Raw genomic sequence first — 24,864 nt, forward strand, 5'->3', positions numbered from 1 at the left:
CATTATTTTAAGAGGGATAGGTGTGGAGCAAGGGAAAATAATACACCAATTAATTTACCAATGACATACACCATCTACTATACCTATAAAATCACAACAATATTTTTATTTTGCTTTTGAAAGACAATATTGTTGACCAAGTCTTCTTTTTTAAAATAAAATGTACAGTAAAACAACTAAAAATGTATAAACGCTGTAAAAAATCTGTTTTCTAATTTAAATTGAATGTATTCCATTTTAATAGTTATATAAACAGTTTTTCTAATTAAAAGTTTACGGTTGCTAAGATCTGAAGTGATTTTTGTTATATGTATGTATGTAAGTATATGTATTGCTGTCACTTGTGATTAATTATTAATTTTCTGAGCAATCATTATCTTATAGTACTTGAATAGTATAAACACAAAATCTGAAAATGCATTAATAGCACATCAATATTTCCACTGTAAATCTTATTCCTTTTTTTACTTAAATCATATTACTTCCTATAATGTATTTTTTAAAATTAAGTCTATAAACTAAATACTTCATGATTTGAATTAAGTTGATATGCTTTTTGATGACTGAATAAATAAATAATAAAAGCATTAAAAAAGGTTTTAGAAAGTTGTATGATGAATCTAAAAGTATTTGGTATCATTCAGTAGACTTAAAAAAATTTAATGACAAAAAGTCAAGATGACTCATATTTTTAGGCTGCTTTAAGTTAGTAAGTTAATCAGGTTTTGACTAAGTTTATTAAGTTATACAAAGTTTTACGTAATTTATTTGGACAGTTTAAGTGATGTAAGTTGATATTAGGCATGTACAAGTATAAGAATCTTACAGTATGATAACTGTAAAAATATCACAGTATCACAGTACTGCTCCAAAATAAGTTATTTTTAAATGTCTGTATAAAAGACAATTTTTTTTTTTTTTTTTAAAAACACAATACTGAACACAATATATTTGATATTAAGAAACATTTAAAAGATTCTGGACTAGTAGCTTTTGATGTGAATGTTCTTTTCTGCTGATATTCTGCTGAGATACTGTTGCCATAAAAGCTAAATAAAATAAATGTGAAAAACATAAAAAAAAATAAAATAAAAAAAACACTTGCATATACTTTAGGAACGGTAAAACAGAAAACAGTGAAAGTTTTAAAACCTTGACTTTTCCATACCGTGGTAAACCTCGAAACTGGTAATCGTCCCATGCATAATTAAAATGACAAAAAAAGTTCATTTGATTCAACAAAAAATGAAGGCAGCTAGAATTGTTCACAGTGTATTTTATATTTTATCTCCAGGCTATCTGCAGAGTCTTTAAGTCTTTAAATGTCTTAAATTTCAAAAACAAATTTTAGTCTTTAAAAAGTCTTAAATTCTCTGAATTATTGTAGGTTTTTCTTACATCACTTCAAACAGATCTTAATTTACCTTTATTAATGTAAAGCTACCAAATCTATCCAACACATATCCAATCACCAACAATCTCGATAAAACATTTAGCAAAACTCTATTTATAATTAACATCATAACTGTTCCCACGTTTGTGACAGAGCCAGAGATCGCTGTAGCCTTCACATATAAACAGCACAGTGGCATAAAAGAAAGAAGCAGATCTCCCTTACTACAGTAAAAACTTTCCCAACTGTTATTTGACATATATGTTTTTTACAGTTGGTTGTGCATTTAGTTAAAACATTTTTTTTAGGTTATGTTGAATAACTGTCTGCTGTTTCGACACATTATTTAAAGTATGTGGCTTTTTTAATGGTGCAAGTTGTTTTTCTGCTTGGCCATTAAAAAAAGTCCTTAGCTTTAAGCCCTATAAAAGTCTGTAATTTCTTTCTTCATGGTCTTAGAAAGGTTTGTAAAATAAGTCTTAAATTTGACTTGGTGAAACCTGCAGAAGACCCTGATCTCAGTTTTTCTACTTGGACTCATTTATCCTGTTTTTTTATTTATTTTATTATTGTTGTTGTTCTTATTGATAAATGGAGAATATATTGATGCTAGTGTATATGGATGATGATGGAAAGACAGACACTTGAGTGTGAGTGGGCTTTGGGGTGGGACACGGTCTCATGACATTGTACAGAGTTTATTTTGGTTTGTAGAGATTAGCTGATATGGAGGTGCTGCAGACACACCACTCGGACTGCGCAGACAAAGTGCTCTCCACCGAGCCACGCTGAGACAACACAAGAGCAATGACATCAGTCCGCCACACTGTTCACACACAGATACCTGATAACACCTCCTTCATTCCGACTCACGCCCTTCACACACTGATTACATTCACTTTGAGGACTGCAGACGCTGTGCATTCTGGTACTTCATAACAAGGAGCCTGAATATGTCTCATTGTTGATTTTATCGTCTATTTTTTGTCCTTCTGTTTACTGTTTGCTTTTATAATTCTAGAATCAGCTAGAATCGTTGTATGAAGACACACACTTAGGGAAAAATGGTTATAAACAGTACTTAATTATGATTCTTTAGCTTATAAGAATAGTAGAAACCACTTTTGGTGGTAGATGAAGCCCATTTACATAAGATACTTTAGATAATCATGTGGTCCATTATATATGAATGGTGTTATATTAATAGCTTCAATGCTGTAATTTTAGTAATATTGTATTAGATTATTCAGTAGTAGCTTTACCTCAACAAGGTGGCATGGTGGCTCAGTGGTTAGCACTGTGGCCTCACAGCAAAGAGGTTGCTGGTTCGTGTCCCACCTGGGCCAGCTGGTGTTTCTGTGTGGAGTTTACATGTTCTTCCTTTATTGGTGTGGTTTCTCTCCGGGTGCTCCGGTTTCCCCAACAGTCTAAAGACATGCAGTGAAGGTGAATTGAATAAGCTAAATTGGTCATAGTGTATGAGAATGTTTGTGAATGCTAGAGTGTATGGGTCTTTTCCAGTAATGGGTTACAGCTGGAAAGGCATCCAATGCGTAAAATATATGCTGGAATAATTGGTGGTTCAGTCCACTGTGGCTCCCCCTGATAAATAAGGGACTAAGCTGAAGGAAAATAAATGAATGAATATATAACTGCAACAAACAATGAAGCTGTTACAATAGTTAGCTGTTGGTTTCATTTCATTTTCTTTTATTTAGCCAGGAGATCACATTGAGACAGTACTGTACTTTACAGTTACTTTAGAAACTGTGATTTACTTTCAGTTCGGGTCAATCGGTGGTCAATTTATGTGTGAAAAGATTTAAAAACTTTAGGCCCAGAAGATTTGATCAGATATATTGATATATTAAATATTTGAATATAATCAACATTGAATATGGCTCTGGTATGGTGGCTGAGAGAGATTTATGCGCTGTAACTTAAGAAAACACATACACAGAAAAAACACCAGCAAATTAAGACAACATCTTCATCAGTTTGACAGCACATGCAGGGAAAATCCTCACAATGTAAACAGAAATAGAAAAACATACTGCAAATCTTTACAGCGCAAACATAAATAGTGAAATGCACTACACATTATGGCGGCACGATATTGGGAAAAAACTGACATTGAATTAATTTGTATTTCTGTAAAATATATTGCGATATGAATATAATTTCACAATATGACTTAAGTATCTGTTTAAGAAAAATTCACAATTTTACCTTGATTGGGTTGAATTATATAGGGGAGTGCATCTGCATAAAATATCCACAAAAAAAAAAAAAAAATATATATATATATATATAAACATGTAATTTAAAAATGTAAAACGAAATAAACAGTGCTTTATGGTTTTTGGTGGAATATTACAATATTGAGGTAAAGACATTCAATGTTCAAATCTAAAATAATACTGTAGTCTTCATTTGATAAATAATTAAGTCCAATTCATCTTTGTTAGGTGACACGGTGGCACAGTGGGTAGCACGTTCGCCTCACAGCAAGAAGGTCGCTGGTTCGAGCTTTGGCTGGGTAAGTTGGCGTTTCTGTGTGGAGTTTGCATGTTCTTCTCATGTTTGAATGACTTTCCTCCGGGGGCTCCGGTTTCCCCCACAAGTCCAAAGACATGTGGTATAGCAAATATGCTAAAATTGACCATAGTGTATGAGTGTGTGTGAATAAGTTTGTAAGAATGTTTCCCAGTAATGGGTTGCAGCTGGAAGAGCATCAGCTGCATAAAAACATATGCTGGATAAGTTGGCGGTTCATTCCGCTGTGGCAACCCCAGATTAATAAAGGGACTAAGCTGACAAGAAAATTAATGAATGTATAATCGTTGTTAAAGCAGCAAATGTATTTTCTTGTTCCCAAACGGTTTAAATTTGCTTTAAATCTTACAGTCACAGGCCTAATAAAAGCACATCTGAGTAAAACAAAAATAATAATAATTCATGCTAAATATATTATAGTTGAAACTGTCAAGTTAATTATAATCCCAACATTGCACAACATTCAGCACAATTGTTGGCCAAATATGGACAAATCAACCATTGGTTTATATTTGTATATTATTTTACGTTTTAAATTACGTTTATCTAGGGTTTGTTAATATTTGAAGCGACAGCAGTTTTATACAACTTAGCATTTTTAAGGGTGGATGTATTAGGGAAGGTAATGAATTAACAATGAACCGCATACAGTAGTGTATTCATAAATTTATAAACATTGCTACATTATTAACAGCCATGACATGTATTGATAATCATCGATCACTAATGCATTAACTGTTAACAAACTGAGGCATTACAGGGACGTTAGAATAAATCAGAAAACCTTTGTGTTCTTTGACAGTATTAATGGACTGTTTTATGATGCTACAAAAATTGTGCTGTTGGGTTGTTTTATAATAAGTCAGTAGTTTTTTTTTTTTGAGTATGTTTCTGCTCTAAGCAAGCGAGAGGATGAGTGCTCTTCGTTAACAACGCACTTAATGCAGAGTTAAGTGCACAAGCTGTTTGCTTTGCTAAGCCTGTCCTTTCATTATCACATTAAAAGTGCAGCAATACAACTTCCCCAGCCTTTGTGAGTTAACTACATCCGACTGCCCCATGTGTGCCACCACTGGCAACATATCCACTTTCCATTCATTACCCTGTAAAAGGAGAAGTGAGCTAGGCCCAGACCAGGTGTTTAAATCTTACATTTATCAAAAGCCCCTCAGGACTGGAGAAGTGCAGTGGCTTCACGAAAACTGAGTTTATGCAGAGACTGGGTACAATCTTCTGCCTTGTAGTGTGCAGCCATCCAGAAACGTAAATATAAAAACTTGTTTGTTTTGGAACCTGAAACTTACTACACATTTAAGGTTTCACTGTTTATGCCATCACTCCACTGACCCAATAAAAAAGTGGCTACCAGTTCATAAAGTTTTTAAAGTGAAGTAGTTGTTTGGACGATATTTTAGCTTTCTCAGCTATAACATTAACAGTGCCTCTGGCCACGCCCCTTCACTGCGCAAGGTATATGCGGGTAACCTAAAGGGTTTATGACTTTATTAACCTGGATGTATTTTTTTTTCAGTTCCCAAACTCTGTTCGCTGTAGACTTTGCTAATCTAACTCTGTAAAAGCCAATGTCTCTCTTTACATTGAACTTACACAGCTACATCAAACATCAACTAAAGTTTAAGGGTGCTTTCACACCTGTGAATCAATTCAGTAGTTCCGAAACAGAGATTACAATTGTTACATTGTTGCTCTTTGCTCTTGGAGCGGTTCGCTTTCACACGGCAAAGTTTCTAAACGGACCAAAAGAGCTAAAACAAATCACGTGCGAGTAAACTCTCCTTTCATTGGTCAGAGTGTCAGGGTTTATTTTGCAGCATCCCGCTAAGCTGTCAGGAGAGGTGGTGGTTTGGTGGTGATTGACAGGGTGTCTGAGGAGAGACGCGGTGGGGAGGGGTGAGAAGGGTGCGCGACGATGTCTATTTGAGGACCGGGAGGGAGACGCAAGATTACCGGGAGATCATTACTCATTTGCGGGCATCCGGAGACTCACGAAACTTCCCACCCTACTCATAATTCTCTCTTCATATAGCCGTAAGCCTATTACATATCAATCAAACACTGTGATATAACCGTGCTCGGATCGGATCGATTTCTCACTGCAATCGAACCGCTCCAGGGTTCGATTCAATCGAGCCGAGACCACCTCATTCAAGCGATCTCGGAGCGATTACTTTGGCGTGGAACAGAGCGCGATTGCCCTGTTCACATATGCCAAACAAACCGCGCTAACTGGGCAAACGAGATGCGTTCCGAAGCAAAAGTGTAGGTGTGAAAGCGCCCTAAAATATGATGTCATAGTGGACCACCTCTTTAAGCTATCCTTATAAAATGATGCACATTTGTACCTTACTCATCGCCTTGTCTGGGATTAAACTTGTGTGTTCACACTAGTTGGTTTTGTCTGTGCATTGGGGATGCAGCACTAAATTGATCTGTGTTGTATTTTGTATATTGCAGTCAAACTGAACTTGAGTTTGTTTCAAAGTGGATCAAGACCAATAATTTCTGCCTCAGTCTACTTGTTTGGTGTTTACCAAACAAGTTACCAGAGTTCACACTTGTTCAATTAAACTGCATCAATTGCATCAAATCTTGTTTTAATTAAAACTGTCCTGCCAAGTGTGAACACACATTTCAAACTATGCTAATATGGTACATAATGGTACACATTAATAAAATGTATAACATTTATAATAAATGAACATTTTTAATAAAATTTATAATACAAAAACATTAATGGTACACATTTTGTAAATGTTCCACCACATGTACTCACTTTGGTCCATTTTTCTAAAAGTGATTAGGATTAGTCAGAGTTTGAGTTTGAATGAAAGAAAGTACAATTAAAGTCTTATCTGCAAATGAATTGAAACTGATGTTGAAACCTTCACTGTTAGTCTGGGAGATTTTTGCAAAAATGCAGTTTGCCATTGCTTGGCTCAATCATAAATCCGATCCCAAGAAAAACAAAAGCTGGTTTGCGATTGAAGCAGGGCAATTTGCATGAAAAGATTCCTTAAGGTTAAGAGTTGAGAAGCCTTGAGCAGTATTTATAGTTTCTTAAATTGGCATGTCAAGTGCACTTTGAATTTCAATCCTAAATGTGGAGTTTCATGACATGGCAGTTCTGCAGATCTGAAGGCAGTTCCAGCAATTAGCTAAATCAGTGGTGCTCAGAGAAAGAGTCCTCAGTAACAGGATGGAAAAAGTAGAGTCAGCAGACCCTGAGTTCTCAGTCCCTCGCCCTTGAGCCAATAGAAAGCACCAGAACAGCTCCAAGATTAACAGTGTGACTCATCGTGTTCTCCCCTGATACTTGCCCTAGGTGAAGTGTAAATTAAATCCTTCAAAAAAAAAAAAAACTCTAGAGAGGCTTGTTCAGTGCTCGCTAGGCGGTGACTGAACTGGCCAAGTACATATGACTGAAATTCTGAAAGGTGAAGGGTTTAAGAAGTCACTTTAATGTTACAATGAAATAATAAACCTATGTCCTCTCCAACATAAAGATATAGCAAACTCTGATACTATACGGATTGAAGCAAATCTTCAGATCAAGCTTTTATGGCCTTGAGGACATTGTGGTATACAGTGCTCAGCATAATCTAGTAGATCCCATTTTAAAAATAAATATTTTTTTTTATCAATTTCTCAGTGAATATAGGCAAAGAATGTGGTGCATTTAAACAGGACAGATTTATTAAACATATATATTTATTAAAATAATATTTTAGTCACCAAACACATTTAGAAATTGAAATATAATACAATTAAATTTAAGCAAATATTGCAAAAATACAAAAAAAAAACTACAAAATTTTAACTGAACTTTATTTATTCATTCTTTTACTTTTCTTGATTTTTCCTCTTTTTAAAATTTGATCTCTTTTTTTAAATTGGACAAGACAAGAACAAAAACCTTTTATATGCAAAGGTGGAAAAGTTCAGAACTGGACAGCACCCATGTGCTCTGCTCAAACGCCTTTTTACTTCTGCTTTAGTAAGCCATCGCTGACTATTTTTATGAGAAAGTCCACAAAAAAACATTTTGACAACTGTTTGTGGTTCTGATAGTTCAGGCAAAAGGAGAACAGATCGCAGCTGTTAGAAGAAACTACAGTCATACTGCTGTATGAGTTATGTGATTCACCTTATTGTGTGTTCCAAGTCGTCTTTTAATTCCTAAAGCAAATTAAAAATGGCATATTTGGCAAACAATATGTTTGGATGAAGTGTTCTTCTGGCATTCCACACAAATACATGCGGAAAAATATTCCAGCACTCCTCTTGGCAACAACAACTGCAGCGATTTCAATCAAAACCTTTGTGTCACATGCCTTTTTACTGGCTCAGAATTGAGGAGCGTAAAAGTTTGTAAATCACATTGCTTGATTCATGTAAATACTTCAGTCCCATAAAAATTGCATTTGATCAGGAAACACCTACAAATGCAAATTCAATTTGGTGAGGTGTAAAAATAGAAATGTAAACACCTTTTTCAGCACTGTTCTTTGTTGCACGTTTATTTAACACCATCAATACCAACACAATCACACGGCAATTCATAAATTTTAAATTCAATGGCTAATTCCTTTGTGAATTCGTGTGATCTCATTTGTACAATTTCTCATCCACCAATGACAGCTGTGTTTAGGAGCGGGGTTGGGTGCCACATCCTTTTTAAAATCATACAATTTTGTACAAGTAAACTCGCATGAATTTGTACAAACTAGCCACTTAACTCACACAACTTAAAATAGTTATGTTTCCTCGTAAGATCAGGCTGTCAATACTGTTTTAACAGCAAAAAGACAGTTTACGCAGGTACAAACTTATAGTAAATCTGTCCCATAAAATGTATTTATAAAATAGTTTAGCATTCTTTAAAAAAAGAAAAAGATTTGAAAGGTTTGATGTAGGGCTGCACATTATGTTGTTTCAGCATCGATATTACAATGTGTGCATCCGCAATAGTCACATTGCAAGATATGCAATGTTCTGGATTATAGTCAGCCAGGAGCTACAGAATTGTTATTATAATTATTATAATAGTTACTCTGTTTATAAAGAAGTTATACACTTTTTGCAAATAATTTTTTACTTCGAATTTTTGGCTTGTTTTTAGTCTCAATAATTATATTTCACTGCAAAAACAATATTATTTTACTCCACTAACTTTTGCCTGTTTTAAGGAAAAACTCTTCTGATTTCTTCTGAAGTTGAAAACAAAACAATACTCTAAGAATTTTAAGATATCTAAACTAGAAATGAAACAAAGCAAAATAAAAGAAGAATTTGTTGCATTGTAATTAATCAATTTCTGTACCTGAATGCTGCCTAGTAAACCATCAAATAGTGCTATTCAAACTGTCCTGTGAAACAGTATATCGTAATATTTATTGCAAAAAATAAAAAATAAATAAAAATCACAATATCTTTTTCTAATAGCGTGCAGCCCTACTTTAATGCTTAATAGACAAGATGGACAATTGGTGCCAAAATGCATGACAGAAAAGTATCATACTTCTAAACTTCTACTCATAATTTCAAACGAACGGCTCTGCTTGTGGCATTCTGTCGGATCACATGCTGGTCACTCTGAAGTGTGAAATGAAGTGGGAGTCCCAAACTTATCCCTGACCCCAGACATCGATAGGAACACTTTCCCAGTGCCTGTGTGTCGGGACGCCGCCCTATGGAGCATTCCTGTCCTATCACTGTCCACAGCGATTGCAGGCCCTGCCGACAGAACAGGACTGGACTGTGTCATTACATTGTGACAGAGAGAGACTGGAGCTCCCAGTCCTAATTTGTGGCTGACCAGCGGTCTGCTTTGTGTTACACAACTCCTGTGATAAGATGCAGATTCATTCTGTCTTTCTTCTTGGCTTTTTCCCCTACTCAGGCCAATGAACTCTTTTGTGGCTGTCTCTGAATCTATGACCCCTACCAGACCCCCTCTGTGAAAATGCTGAAGATAAATGACTTGTCTGCAAGGTGATGCCTGCTGCTCGCTGACACTTTCAACCCAAATAATGTATGACATGCATTGTGTTGGCTTTGGGCCTGTTCGAGTTTGTTGTCTCCAAGGCTTTCTGCCCAGTCAGACAGCCTAAAAAAGGACAGAGATTAAGTCAGGACAGGGTCTCCACTAGGGCCTTGTGTGATAAGAATGTCCTGGCTGCTCAGGGAATACCTTCATGTTTTACATTCCTTGTATGCATCTGGAAAAGGAGGAGAATAATTTGAAAACGGAGCCGTTGGGAGTTCCCAAGAGATTGCGGTAACTATTTGACAGATGACTAATAGACTTCTTCAGATAGAATGCATGGTCAAAGTGAATTTGTCAAAGAGACTGTTTGGCCGTGCTGTTTTCTAAGGGAATAGGTTCCGTTTCAACCAGTCTCCATAGCTGATTAACCGTTCCCATGAGATCTCTCATTTAAACCAGTAGTGATGAAGATATAAAAGCTGCTTTGTAGCAGCTTGATTGCAGCTGATACATAATTCCTACCAAGGTATATACATGGGAATATTTCTACAGACTGTGTTGCATGACACAAAATATTACCTGGTGCTTTGTCCAGATTCCTCCCTAGTCCTGCTTAACATCTTCTCCTGCTTGTTTACTTACAGTCTGCCCACTGTCTGCTCTCTGGGCAAGCTGAATGCTTTATCTTTCCACGAAAGCATAATCTTTACATTGAATTGAAATGTTTCGAAATATCCAAACTGCTAGATATGCACTGTGCGTTAGACTATATTAAATGAAGGGTTATATTATGTTTTTCTTTACTAGTTTAATGTCTGTTTTGACATTTAGGATGGTTAATTGAGTCACTTTCCCTCATTTTAACATTTAGGGTGGGTCTTGAAAGTTTACTTTGATTACAACAAACTGGTAAGATTAATTTGTTACCCTTATTTGGGTAAATGTGAATGTTGCCATCTAATAATTTGCACATTCCCCAAAAAAGGCGTCTTGGTCCACTCTAAAACAAACCCAGATACTTTAACTAAATTTTGAATGCAACTTATGGTACCAACTAAAACAAAGTGGTTGTCAAACGTTTGTTTTGTTTTAGTGCTCGATTTTGAATTAAGGAGCCCATATTATGGGTTTTTAAAAATTACCTTCCATGCTGTGTGCAACACAACTCTTAAGTGAATAAAAACATCTAGCTGAGGGTTATATCTGAAAATGCACCTGGTTTAAAAATCTAGATTTTTTTAAATAAAAAAATCAACTCGTTTAAATGATTCGTCATTCGTCCGGATCTTTTGCCTGTTCGTATCGAGATCGTCATGAAACAATACCAAATATGTACTGCCGGATTGGGTAAATCATGAACACGCCTTTCCCTTCAGACACTAGCGGAGAGCAAGAGATAATAGGATTGTTCATAATGCGAAGATTACTATCACTGAGAGATGGCCAAATATGTAGCTGTGGGGAATAAATGGTTTAAGTTAATTTCCATAACAACACCAATGTATAGCCAAGTTTGTGTGCTGTGTTTGTTCCTGTCATTTTTCTGATGATTGATACAATAACCTACCCTGCAGTGCAGGATTCGCCGGCCGTTTGTTATTAAAGAAAGGATCAGCAAAGACTACTTATGTATGGGAATTTGCCAGTAACTGTTACACAGTCGGTATGGACCAGTTTCTTCTTCCTCCAGGTCCTGTAAGTGTTTTTCCTTTCCACACAATGTGAAGTGTGAATGGCTGCCTCGTTTTCTGTAGTTTGCAAAATATGTATTTAATTGTGTGTAATTGTAATCGCTCTGTGCAGCCTTTAAATCATGTAAATGTTATAGACCAGCTCTTGTAATGCATCTCTGAGGTTAAATCTGTATGGGCTATTTTACTTATCGCATCCAAAACCATGTTGAAAACACAACCTGTACTTCTTCCTTTACTTCCTTTTCTGAGTTTTGTATCTGTGATCTCCTGATGGTTGTTGCCATGGCCACCATCAGCTGGTCCTAACACGCATGGCGTAAAATAGTTTTGCTACTCTGTGGATTACTACTAAATGTGTGTCTTTGTTATTACTTGGGGTTGTGGTAGAGGAATATGCTGGTGTTTAACTGCATTGCTTTATTGCGTTCCTGCATTGGGTTCACGCATATACTCTGCACTCTGGCAACTTCAACAATGTTAATAAGCTGTGGTGGGTATTACTCTCCGTCTCGCGCTGCTCGCAGTCGACCAATCACAGCAGACTAGGTCATCAGTCCAATCAGAGCAGATTAGACTCACGCAAAGGAGAGGTTTGGGAATAAATGAATCGCTGAACGAATCATATGGGAGTCATTGGGATAATCAGGTAAAAAATGCATTTATAAGACAACCAATGTGTTTTTTTACCTTGCATGCATACTAGCTTGTTGTTAGAGACCCCAAAACCAAAATATGACCTTTTTAATGCATAATAGGGGCTTTTTAATTTACCGAAAATTGTGTAGAATTTAACTTTTAACACTTACCTTTTTCTCATAATAACAGTACCAGAAAGACTTTTTTATTTGGGCTTCTCCACACTTCTCTATCAACTTGTCGTTGGAAATACTGCAGCTATTCAGTGTATGTTTTAGGTTTTAGATGAACATGTGGAGTATCGATCAATAGTTGTGAAGGAATGCAAAAAAAAAAGAATAATTAACTAGATAAAATAGCAACATGGTGAATTATGATTGTAAAACAACGTGACATGACAAAATGTATATCTCACATCTACAGTTTTTTTCAGCGCATAAAGAAAACCACAGGGCTATGAAAAAAAGGCTATACCAATCTAAATGGCAGACTTTCCTAGAGGAGAGTGTTAAGCCTTAGAGTTCCATTTTACCAAATAATTTCTCACAGAGTGCAGATCCTTCACCCTTGAACTTTTTTTAATCATCAGCTGATGAAGTAGTCCAACTCTCTGAGATGGAGGAGTTGTGTTATGCTTGGAAAGCCTTCTTGACTTTGCAGTCTTGGAGACCATATGTGAAGCGACCATGTCCTTCCCAGCTTTTAATAAATCCAGATAGCACTGTTATTTTAGCCTTATTCTGAGGCTTTAGATCGAAGTAGTGGGGAACGAAAATATTATGGTCGTCCACCATAAATTCTGTGAGCTATGGAAAGCCACAAAAACCCTCTCTTTGTTTCGGCGAGTCCATCGCACAGTATAATGAGAAAATCAGGCTTAGCTCTGCCATACTGGTGGAATCCCTGGATGAGAATTGAAGGTGGAAAAGTTGATACTCTGTGCTCTTCTTCCATCCCTCTGTGCTTTCATCATTTTTATGAACTAATGTGTATTTAACCATGTGTCTTAGTAGAGAAAATCTGGATCTCAAACCATCCTTTGATTCTAACATCAGTCTGTGGGCTCTTAAGGGTTATATTTTGGTATACTAACTAAAGAGGTTAGTGTTGTGTGGGCCATTTTATTATCTCTGAATGGTTTTAAGATGAATTTTTGCTGGGCAAGTGTTCTTAAAAGTGCAATAGTGATTGTCTTCAGAAACAGTTTTTGTTTTACTGGTTGAAAATCTCCCATCCTGAAAGAAATCATTAGTTTAATTGGTTCAAGTTAGGGCTGCACAATATAGCATTTCATCATCGATATCGCAAGGTGCGCATCTGCAATATTCACATTGCAAAGATTTGCAGTCCTGTCTGAATTACAGTTGACCAGGAGCTACAGAATTGTATTTAATCACTGTATTTATATGGTTTATGCAAAAAAAAAACATTTCTTACTTAGAATTTTTGCCTTGTTTCTAGTACAAATATCTACATTCCTTAGTGAAAACAAGATTATTTCACTTACCGCTCTGGCAGATATTTACCCTAAAACAAGCTAAAAATCTCTTAATTTTTACTTGTTTCTTCTGACGATCAAAACTAAACAACATTTTTATTAGGTCTAAGAATTTTGTTTGATATTTGAACTAGAAACAAGACAAAACAAAGTAAGAAAAGCTTTTTTTTTGCATTGTGATTATTAAATTTCTGTAACTGAATACTGTTATACTACCCAGAAAACCGTCAAATAGAGCTATTTAAAACTTCTACTGAAACTGTATTCATATTGCAATATTTATCCCAGAAAAATAAAGTGTCGCAATATCAGATTTTTCCCAATATCGTGCAGCCGTAGTTCAAATGTATTTATACATGGGGGTATGTATTTAAATTCTCTGTTGAAGATGTACCGAAAGACCAAGAAAGTTGTCCAATCAAAACAGTCAGTCCAAACATCTTATCTGCTTGTCTAAATATGTAATTACATAACCTTATTATACAGAAAGGACGATGGCATCAGCGTGTTCATAGACAAGCCTCAGACAGAGCATGGAAAACAAACATCAGCAGCCTACATTCTTAAGTTTGTTATTAAAAGATTTACTAACTGCACTTTATAGTTTTCTGATGATTATTACTTTATGTATTGTTGTGAGGTTATGTGAGTACGTGAGGCTTTGTAGGATAGGACATAGGCTGCTTCAGAAGTCGCATACTTCCATACTATATGGTACACTAAAAACACTGCGAGCAGAGTAGTATGTTCGAATTTATTCATTTATTCATTCATTTTCTTTTCGACTTAGTCCCTTTATTAATTAGGAGTCACCACAGTGGAATGAACCACCAACTTATCCAGCATATGTTACACCTTCCAGCTGCAACCCATCACTGGGAAACCATACACACTCATTTACACACAAATACACTACGAACAATTTAGCCTACCCAATTCTATACCACATGTTTTTAGAGTGTGGGGAAAAACAGAGCACCCGGAGGAAACCACACAGTTACACACAGAACATGCAAACTCCACACAGAAATGCCTACTGACCCAGCCGGGGCTCAAACCAGCTCAAACCTCACTTACTGTAAGGCAATTGTGCTACCCACTGCACCAGCGTGCTTTCCTGTTTGAATTTACAGAATTTGAAAAACAGCATGCGAGAAGTACACGGATTACCTACTACTTCTGTGAGATTCTGAATTGCACATCTGATGCACGCTGCGATATCCTATAATGCCCCATGAATGAATTTATTAATGGGAGTGACACAACTTCTGCGGGTAAGTCACGTGATCATAACAAAATGGCGAAAAGTACGTCCGAGTTTCATTCATACTGTATAGAACGTACTTTTCTAACAGCCGAGTAGTACATTTTATTATTTAAATTTGGTTTTGGATGCACCCATAGGCTTTCAGTGCTATCAGAGTAATGTTAGCATTTTCTAAGATCTTATATTGCACCATTTAACATGCCTCTTCATTAAGCATGTGTTTACACGACAACAAGGTAGCCAAAAATGTGTTTAAAAATGTTTTATTTCTTACATTTTAAAAAAGTTTCACGTTTACATGACAAGGTTTTCAAAACAACCCTTGTGTGCACATCTGTTAAAATGACCAAAAACGCTGTATGTTGGCTCACTGCTAACTGTATGACATTAAACAGTACAGCATGTAGAATTTGCCATGTGTGCAGGTAGCATGATGTTTTGGCCACTTGCTGTCGGGTTGTAATGAGAAGTAAATCCCCACATTCATCATGAAGTGTTGCCAGACACTTGATCTACAACAACTCCAAATACTCGGCCATTGTTGTGTTGTGTCTACTAGGCATGGGACGATAACCGGTTTCAAGGTGTATCGCGGTTTGAAAAGTCAAGGTTTTAAAACCGCCAAAATTTTCTGTTATGACATCCCTATGGTATTGGTAAGTTTTGTTTCTTTACATGCTTTTTTACATTTATTTAGTTTTTTAGTACAACAGTATCTTTAAAGAAACCTCAAAAGCTACTGGTCCAAAATATTCAAAAATAAATAAATTTCTTAAAATAAGGTATATTATGTTCAATGTGTTAAGCTTCTGTTTTACCCAGACATTTAAAAACAACATATTTTAGAGCAGTAATCACAATACCGTGATATTTTTATCCAAGGCTATCATACTGTACCATCAGCATCTTAAACTGGCCCATGCCTAGTGTCTACACACCCCTAAAAATGTATTATGCAAAGGCATGATGTCATCTTTTTCAAAGAATCTGGGGTTAAACAGGGGTTAAAGATTGAAGCAGGTGTTTATGTGGAGGTAAAATGACACTATTACATAATAAGGTGGCACACTCATCAATCATTTGGGCAGATTGGCTTCAATATAAGGTGTTTTTAAACTAATGAGAACATTTTGAGGTCTGAAACTTTTTTTAGAGTACAATATCCTATATGTCAGTAGATCAATTTAATTTAGATTTCCGATTATGACCCCTAACCCTAAGGGGTGAAACTTTTAGTTTTGTAGTATTCTGCTTCCTGGCCTAGTCAGTCATTCAGAGAGAAATGAAGGATGTAAAAATCTATTTGAATGTAGAAGAAAACTCAAAAAGCATTAACCCTAAAACGCTAGGGATCACCCTCACTATCCAGAGACTAGGCAGAACATTTGAGTCTTTGTGCGCTGAGCGAGAGCACCGTAGCTTGGGCTTTGATTTAGAGCGCTCTGCGAAGCCCCACAGTAATTTGTGCAAAAAGGAAAACACAGACATTTACTGTGCCGATCCAGATATGTTTAGTGGCCATATACCAGCCCATCTGGTTTCATTTTAATCCAGTTGGAGTCACACATGAAATTATACTTGGCTGTCTTCGTTTTATTAGTCAGCTTTGATTTATGACCTTCAAAGTAAAAAATAATTGGCCGACATTGGATGTCTTTTATAAGACTTGTTCGGGGGCAAACACGAAAAAGCTGGAAAATGAGTCCAAACAGAAGGAATGCATGACGTTATGGCTTGAGAGTGAGCAGAGCTCCAGCCGAGCTTCATTGTGTATTTTTACAACAGGCGCCTCTTTGGCCAGTTATGTTCCGCCATGCCAAGGACTTGTGTACACAGCATCAAACAGGTCATGTAACTTTGGATGAAAAAACATCTTCATGCGATAGGTCAGCGAGCAGAGCAAATATTCAGCTGCGAAAGAGTCGGGGCCATGGGACAGCGCTTGGCGTTCTGCTAAAAGAGCTTTATATGGGTGTGGAGGCATACGAAATGATCGCGTCTGTGAAAATGCTCTTCCAGAAAATTTTGTCCGAAATAACGTCAAGTTCACAGATGTCACATATGCATATGCAATCACTGGGAACTTCTTTTTTTTTCCAAGCCCGTCTCTGATATTTTCCAAGTAATTTTACTTAACTCTGGGACAGCTTCTGAATTCTGCTCCAATAACTCGGTAGCTTCTATTTTCTCTTTATCTTCCTCCATCGTTCCCTCGCTGACACTATACACTATGCCAGCAGGCATCAGGACAGCATTATGGGAAGTGCTGGTAAACAAGCGTGCAGAGTCACTGTGTGGTGTCTTCACAGAGCACTGACTCATTGACGCCCAGGCAGACTATGTGAATAGGCCTGGAGTGGGAGGTAAATACGTCTTGGAAGCAGTAGATTATTTTTTGATTTTCTTTGTTTGAGGTTAGGACAAAATTTACCATTTTCAAACCCGCAATTTCATGGTAACGGCAAATCGACAGTTCTTTCAATTGAGGAATGTGATTGATCATTGTACATACATACAATTGAAGTCAGAATTATTAGCCCTTCTGAATTATTACCCCCAATTTCCCCAATTTCTGTTTAACGTAAAGAAGGTTTTTTTCAGCACATTTCTAAACATAATATTTTCCATATTTGCCAGGATGACAGTACATAATATTTTACTAAATATTTGTAGTACTACTAAAATAGATAGAAACTAGCGTACAGCTTAAAGTGCAAATTAAAGACTAGATTAGTCTTAGACAATTTAACTAGATAATTGGGTTAACTAATTCAATCATTAGTTTAAATTTATAAATTGGATTTGCGTATTTTTGAATAGTTTTTTTCAAACTCCGTATGGGATTTTTGAAAAGTTTTTTTTGAATTTGCGAATAAGATTTACGTATTTTTAAATAGTATTTGAATTTACGAATGGGATTTGCATATTTTTGAATAGTTTTTAAATTTACAAATTGGATTTGCATGTTTTTGAAAAGTTTTTTTGAATTTCCGAATTACATTTGCATATATTTTTTTATCATTTTTTTAAATTACAAATGGGATTTGTTTATTTTTTAATATTTTTTTTAATTTATGAATTGTATTTGCATATTTTTGAATCATTGTTTGAATTTACGAAAGAGATTTGCTTTTTTTTGAGTAGTTTTTGAATTCACGAATTGAATTTGCATATTTTTGAATAGTTTTTTTGAATTTCCGTATTAGATTTGCAAAAAAAAAAAATTATGTTTTTTTTATTATTATTTACGAATGGGATTTGCTTAATTTTGAATAGTTTTTTTAAATTTATGAATTGTATTTGTATAGTTTTGAATCATTGTTTGAATTTATGAATGGGATTTGTGTATTTTTAAATAGTTTTTTAAATTTACGAATGGGATTTGTGTATTTTTAAGTGTTTTGAATTGACAAATTGAATTAGCAAACTTTTTAATCTTTTTTAAATTTACAAATGGGATTTGTGAATTTTTTAATCGTGTTTTAAATTTACAAATGGGATTTGCGTATTTATGAATTGTGTTTTGAACTTACAAATTGAACTTTGTAAATGTGAATTGTGTTGTAGATGCATGAGTTTTATTTTGTAAATGTATTATTTTTGAGACTGATCTGGCTCCATATGATTCACCCACTTATTTACGTTTCACACTATATATATATATATAGATATATGGATAGAAAAAACTTTGTGATGGCTGATGTGTTATTCCAGCCTTGCCAACATTATTGAAAATTCCTTCAGTCAGGACTCTGAATGCCTGCAATATTACAAAACGACAGAGAAAAAACACTTCATTGCATGTCTGTTGAACATTTTTCTCATTACTCGCTTCTGTTCCTGTCCTTGGCCACTGCTTGTGAAAAGTTGTATTGTGTACTGCCAAATGAATGAAGGTTTAAAAGAAGGGAGCGTGGAAAGAGGGGCCAAAGAGATGCAAAAAACAGACACATCTGCGAGAGAGATATTTTGCACACCTTCAAAAGCAGAAAGCAGCAGATCGAGAACATTTTCTTTTCCTTTTTTCAGATTTGGAAGGCAGCCTAAAAATGTGCCTGTCGCAGATGTTTCAACAGAAGGTGTTTGCATGCTGTTCGTTAATACACTGCCATACGGGACACAGTATGACCACCACAATACCCAGTAAGTAACACTCTCTGTGTGTAGAACCAAGAGCCAACTTTACCTTCTGTTTTCGGGAGAACTTATACCCTGTGGATTGAGACATACCTTTCTGCTGCTGCATTGCCCATGACTGATAATGGCATGTGGGAAGTAATGGTTCAGGGAAGCAAGGCTCTTCCTGCAGTCTGAGAATGTGTGAAGGGCTCGATCGCTCAACTTCCACATAAGGGAAATCTGCAGCATTTTTGTTCATGATTTTTCTCTGCATTGCTTGTCTGTGGTTGGTTTCCAAAGTAAGCATGTCATTTACCCATCTATATAGCAAAATAGCATGGGATTTAAAGGCAAAACAACATGAATGATATATGGGGTGAACTTTTAAATGAGAGGTGTCCTTGGTTACCAGTCTAACCTCAAGTGTTGTGAATCCAGTGCAGCCCATGTAGACAAGCTTCACATTTTTGTGGACATGTTGTTCATTTTAATGAAAGAAATGATGCTTTCCTTTTGAAAAATTTATAGGGTGTATGTTGCATTTGCTTGAGTCATTTTTTTACAGTGCAGAAGTTCAGATTAATTATTGAAGGCACAGAAACAAAACACCAATGGGGTATTTTTTTCTAAAGATTTCTCAAAAACACATACCATGTTATTGTATAGTGTCCACAAGTAGTTTAAAGAAAAACATGGCTTAAACAAGTCTGAGGTGGTTTCCTGATCTAAACTTGTTAAAAGCTGCTCTCCCAGCCTGGCAAAGATTCTTTTCCTGGTTCTTAAGTCTAGTCAATGTAATGTGCACGTCATGGTTTTGCAAATTATGATGCGATCCTGGAATAACATCGACAGTATGTTGATCCTGGAACATCATTTTTTTTTTTTTCAAAAATGTAATCCATACCCCTAAACCCAAACATAACTGTAAATGAATCCCAAATTCAGAGGGGAATAATAGTTGGATAACAATCATGTAGAAGTGCATAAACCTAACCTTAAGCATAAACTTAACATAAACTGTAAACATATTCCTTAATTCTGACTGGCTGATTGGAATGTTGTACATATGTTTATAAAGGAACATGTCCTACTTGGTGAAATCAGGTTGGTGAATGTGATGCCGGTGTTTTATCTGTTCAGCCAGTTGCATTCCTTTTTAAAAATCCTTTTAAAAAGTTACAGGTAAACCAGTCTAGAATGGTCTGATTTAAGGACTCACAGTCTAAGTAGGGCTACCATTCCCAAAATCATTTATTTTTTAAATAAACCAACAACCTACTAGGGTTAGGAGATGAATCAAAAAGAAATCAGCATTCAGAGCGTATAATCGATCTAATTTTTCCAGGATGATTTTCTCAATTACTTTCCCTACATGTCACGTGACCTCGCTCTGTTAAAGGGTGTGGCTGATTTCTATTTCTGTGGCCACTTTGCAGCCACATATGACCTCTGGTCAAGTAGGATGATGAGCTCAATTCTTGAGCCTTACTTTGCACTACACTGACGATAATACTGAACTATGAGGGCAAAACATGTTAATAAATAAAATAATCGTTCATTAATTGTAATCGAGTTAAAATGTTAAATTAATCGAGATTTATCACCCAGCCCTACAACCTACACTACTTTCGCTGTCTTAAAGATAAAGGTGCTAGGAAGAACTAAAAAGGGTTTTCACAGTGATTCTATAGAAGAACCTTTTTGGTTCCTTAAACCAGTGGTCCCCAACCTTTTTATCACCTCAGACCAGTCAACCCTTTTTTTCGTTAACCAGTTTTACCTGAGGAGTTGTTTGTAGCTTACTAAGCGACCATCTACCATTTTCTCAGAGGATGACAAGCTGACAAAACACTGCTGTCACTCTGATACATGATTTATTTATGGAGAAAGTTACAAAGCACTGCAGTGTTTGGGTGTTCTGTGTTTGTCTGATATAGTCTACTGAAATGTGTATATTCCAAGCTGGAATTGTACAAGCTGAAGCTGATCGGTTAGTTCTTGTCAAGTGAATCGCGGTCTGCTCCCGGCATTCATTCAACTGTGCATGTCTGGAAGGGGCGAGCGCGTCATGCCTCTTGCACATGCAAGGCAAGCACCTCAATTGGATATAACAAACTTGTGCAAACTCTAGAAAAGATGCAATATGCAAACGGCCCCTATTAGGCCACCGTCATTTGCGATCTCCAGCAGTTGATCATCTTCTTGCACAGACATGCTGGATTCACCTGATTTGTTGGCAAATGGATTGTGGATTCCTCAGCAGTTCTCAGGTTCCTCACTGGGCCTTTTTCCCTTAGCAAAGAAATTTTCCGAAGACATTCGTTTCTTACTCATTTTGCTGCTTTTGGGTTAAATTTGGTGATCGAGATGTAAGCAAGACAATATGGTAATTTTTCAAAATAAAAGATTTTTCAAAATAAAATATCGTTCAGACTCAGATAATAAATAAAACGGAAATAATTCATGATTTGTGCAGCAACCAATTGATCCACTGACTGGTACCAGTCGTGGCCCCAGTGGCCCCATGGACCACTGCCCTAAAGAACCTTAATTCAACCACTTGAATAATCTAAAGCAGGGGTTCTCAATCCCAGTCCTGTATGTCCGGTGTCCTGCAGATTTTAGCTCCAACCCCAATCAGCCACACCTAGGCTAGCTGATCAAGCTCTTACTAGGCTTTCTAGAAACATCTTTGCAGGTGTGTTTAGGCAAGTTGGAGCTAAAATCTGCAATATGACAGACCTCCAGGTCAATTTGAGAACCCCTGATCTAAAGAATTTTTTTAAGATCCCATGGATATTAAAAGTTTGTCCTGGAACCATCCATGCCAATAAATAATCTTTATTTATAAGAGTGTAGCCTTTTCAGTCACAAGTACCCTAAATTCCTTTACAATCCTTAACATGGATCATGTTGAACCATGACCTATTATCTTGCCTAGCATAAGAGGCCATCTAACCACTTAATGCTGGTATAACCACCTAATCTAGTCAACCTTGTTTTTGTTTGAGAAGTAGTTTAGTTTGAGAAGGACAAGTGGATTGTTTCCTCCATGTTTGTGACAGGAAGTGAGAAAACCCGTCATCCATCGTTTCCCACTGTGCCCCGCTCAGAAGGACGTCCCCTGTGTCACGACTTGTGCTGAAAGCCCCAAAGGGAACATTCCCAGGCTGTTTTCCAATGCCGACATGGGATGGAAGTGTGTGAAGAGGGTTTTATAACGCAGTCACAAGCACCAGCGACAGCCTCAGAGGCCACCAGAGACCGTAAAAATGAACACTCCGCCTTTTAACCTAATTCTGCTCCAGCGCATTGCATCTGCTGAAACCCACACAGCGTGAGGCCTGCTCTCAATTACAACATCTCCTCTCTTTCATCTGCTGAGAGTCTCTCCGACTTTCCAGAACAGATGCAGATATTGAGTAATTGAGACCGTCCCTGAATTCTTGGATGAGTGTCAAGAAGGTTTAACGTGACACAGTGGTTTGAATGTGTTGAAAACGTTTGGCACGGCGCACCGAGTGGCACTTGATTGCTTATCTTCTGCATCTCAACAGAATGATTCTCACTTATTTATGCTCTCCAAACACTAAGGCGAGTTAAATGCGTGAGTCAGCTCGAGCGTGTTTGTCACAGCGTTGAGGGAGAACTAACTAAACGTTGTGACATCGCTAACTTGTCTACATTTTTTCAGCTGAATGATTGAATAGCTTGGTTGTTTGTAGCGCAGCTTTTCCAGTAACAAGGTGGCAGTCGGTAGCAGGGAAGTGTGACACAATTGCTATTTCTGGAACACACTTTCAATAAGATTAGGCAATGATCAAAGATCTAAGATATTTTATATTGTAGCTTTAAGATATCCATTTCACTTCTCACAAGGCATTGTTTCTTAACAACTAGTCTTAATTATTAAAATATCTATTTTTACTATAAAACATTACTTGTTAAAGAATAGAGCATCTTACACACTACCTGACTAAAGTCATGTCGCTTATTCAAGTTTTATTCTCAACAAATAATAACTTGACTTCTAGTTGATCATTTGGTATCAGAAGTGGCTTATATGAAAGGCAAACGCCTCTAGATTACGCTTATTTTTCCAAAATAAAATATGATCATGCCTTGATTTTTAATTATTTAATTAGGACAGTAAGGTTTGACTAAAAGTCTTGTCACTTACAATAAATTCAGAATATAAAGTCATGGTGCAAGAAGAATTAATATGGTGTTTGACTCCCATGAGCTTGGAAGACTGCATCCATACGTCTCTGCAATGACTCAAATAATTTAATAAAGTGATCTGGAATGTCAAAAAAAAGCGTTTTTTGCAGGACTCCCAGAGTCCATCAAGATACTCTGGATTCATCTTTAATTGCTCCTCTTTCATCTTACCCCAGACATGTTCAATAATGTTCATATCTGGTGACTGAGCTGGCCAATCCTAGAGCACCTTGACCTTCTTTGCTTTCACGAACTTTGATTTGGTGGCTGAAATATGAGATGGAGCGCTATCCTGCTGAAGATTTTGCCCTCTCCTGTGATTTGTAATGTAATGGGCAGCACAAATGTCTTGATACCTCCGGCTGTTGATGTTGCCATCCACTCTGCACATCTCTCGTATGCCCCAAAATCTGATGGAACAACAAACCATGATTTTTCCTTTACCAAATTTGCCTGATTTCTGTGAGAATCTTGGGTCCATATGGGTTCCAATAGGTCTTCTGCAGTATTTGTGATGACTGGGATGCACATGATCCATCAGAAAAATCTACCTTTTTTCCAAACGATCAACTAGAAGTCAAGTTGTTATTCGTAGCTCTTATAAATGAGACCCACGACAAGACTTTTGTCAGGTAGTGTATACTAGGGCTGCACAATATTGGAAAAATCTGAAATTGCGATATTTTGTTTTGCTGCCATATTGTCACACAACCAGCGATCGCTTCCCAGAGGATCGCTGGTTTTCACACGAACTCTCCAAACTACATTTCCGCATTTCCCAGGACTACATTTTCATACATGCACTGCTCCCAAACACGCACGCCTGTCCATTCATCTTTCCTGATTGCATCACCAGCTGGACCTTGTTCACAGACTGATTCCATTCCATTCATAAGCCACTCATTCACGCTTCCAGTTGGCCGAGTCTTGTTTTCCAAGTGTAACATTACAACGCGTTTCCCTGTCTTGTTCCTCCGTGTCTCGATCCTAGCCTTGTACCCTTGTTATCCTGTTTAGCTGTCTGCCTTTCGACCTTTAGCCTGTTTAACGTTTATGATTCTGGACTGCCTATATATACCTGTTTGCACCTGACGACCACTGCTTGCCTGACTTTTGAATAAACTGCATATTGGATCTTACCTCCTGTTGTCTCCTGTCACTCCACCCCAGTCGTGGTAACACATATATATTGCGATATTATAAATATAATTTCACCAGATGTTTTAAATAGCTCTATTTAGAAAGAGTTCATTAATTTCGATTGGCAGGGACGATCAAGTCTTTTTCTATGTCGTGAATAAATTATCATAATTTCATAAGCAAAACTACATAAATAAACAGTGCCTAATGTTTTTCTGGGGTGTTTAACAGTACTCAACTACAGAACTTTAGCAATCAAATGTTAAATATCTTGGTCATCATAGTATAACTAATAAAAAAAAACTATATGAGTGTATCTTTATCTTTTAATCT

General features: G+C 36.5%; 1 protein-coding gene across 40 annotated transcripts in view; it reads left to right on the forward strand.

Moving 5' to 3' along the window:
- runx1t1 (RUNX1 partner transcriptional co-repressor 1) overlaps positions 1–24,864 on the forward strand; it is a 233,037-nt gene that overhangs the window by 21,228 nt on the left and 186,945 nt on the right. For 15 of the 40 annotated variants that reach the window (XR_015516201.2, XR_015516204.2, XM_087295005.2 and 12 more), the window contains 2 exons: positions 3,862–3,932; positions 19,081–19,194. The exons of 5 other annotated variants lie outside the window; for them this stretch is intronic. Coding sequence is in view for 8 of the 35 variants with exons in the window: in XM_087295020.2 (XP_087151146.1) it covers positions 19,101–19,194 (94 nt within the window). In the remaining 27 variants the exon portion in view is untranslated. The remainder of the gene's footprint in view (positions 1–3,861; positions 3,933–19,080; positions 19,195–24,864) is intronic. 20 more of the 40 variants (XR_015516202.2, XR_015516203.2, XM_087295004.2 and 17 more) reach the window with 2 other exon arrangements.

The sequence above is a fragment of the Danio rerio genome, chromosome 19 (genome assembly GCF_052040795.2).
Source record: "Danio rerio strain M-AB ecotype USA chromosome 19, GRCz13ab, whole genome shotgun sequence".
In the NCBI taxonomy this organism is placed as follows: domain Eukaryota; kingdom Metazoa; phylum Chordata; class Actinopteri; order Cypriniformes; family Danionidae; genus Danio; species Danio rerio.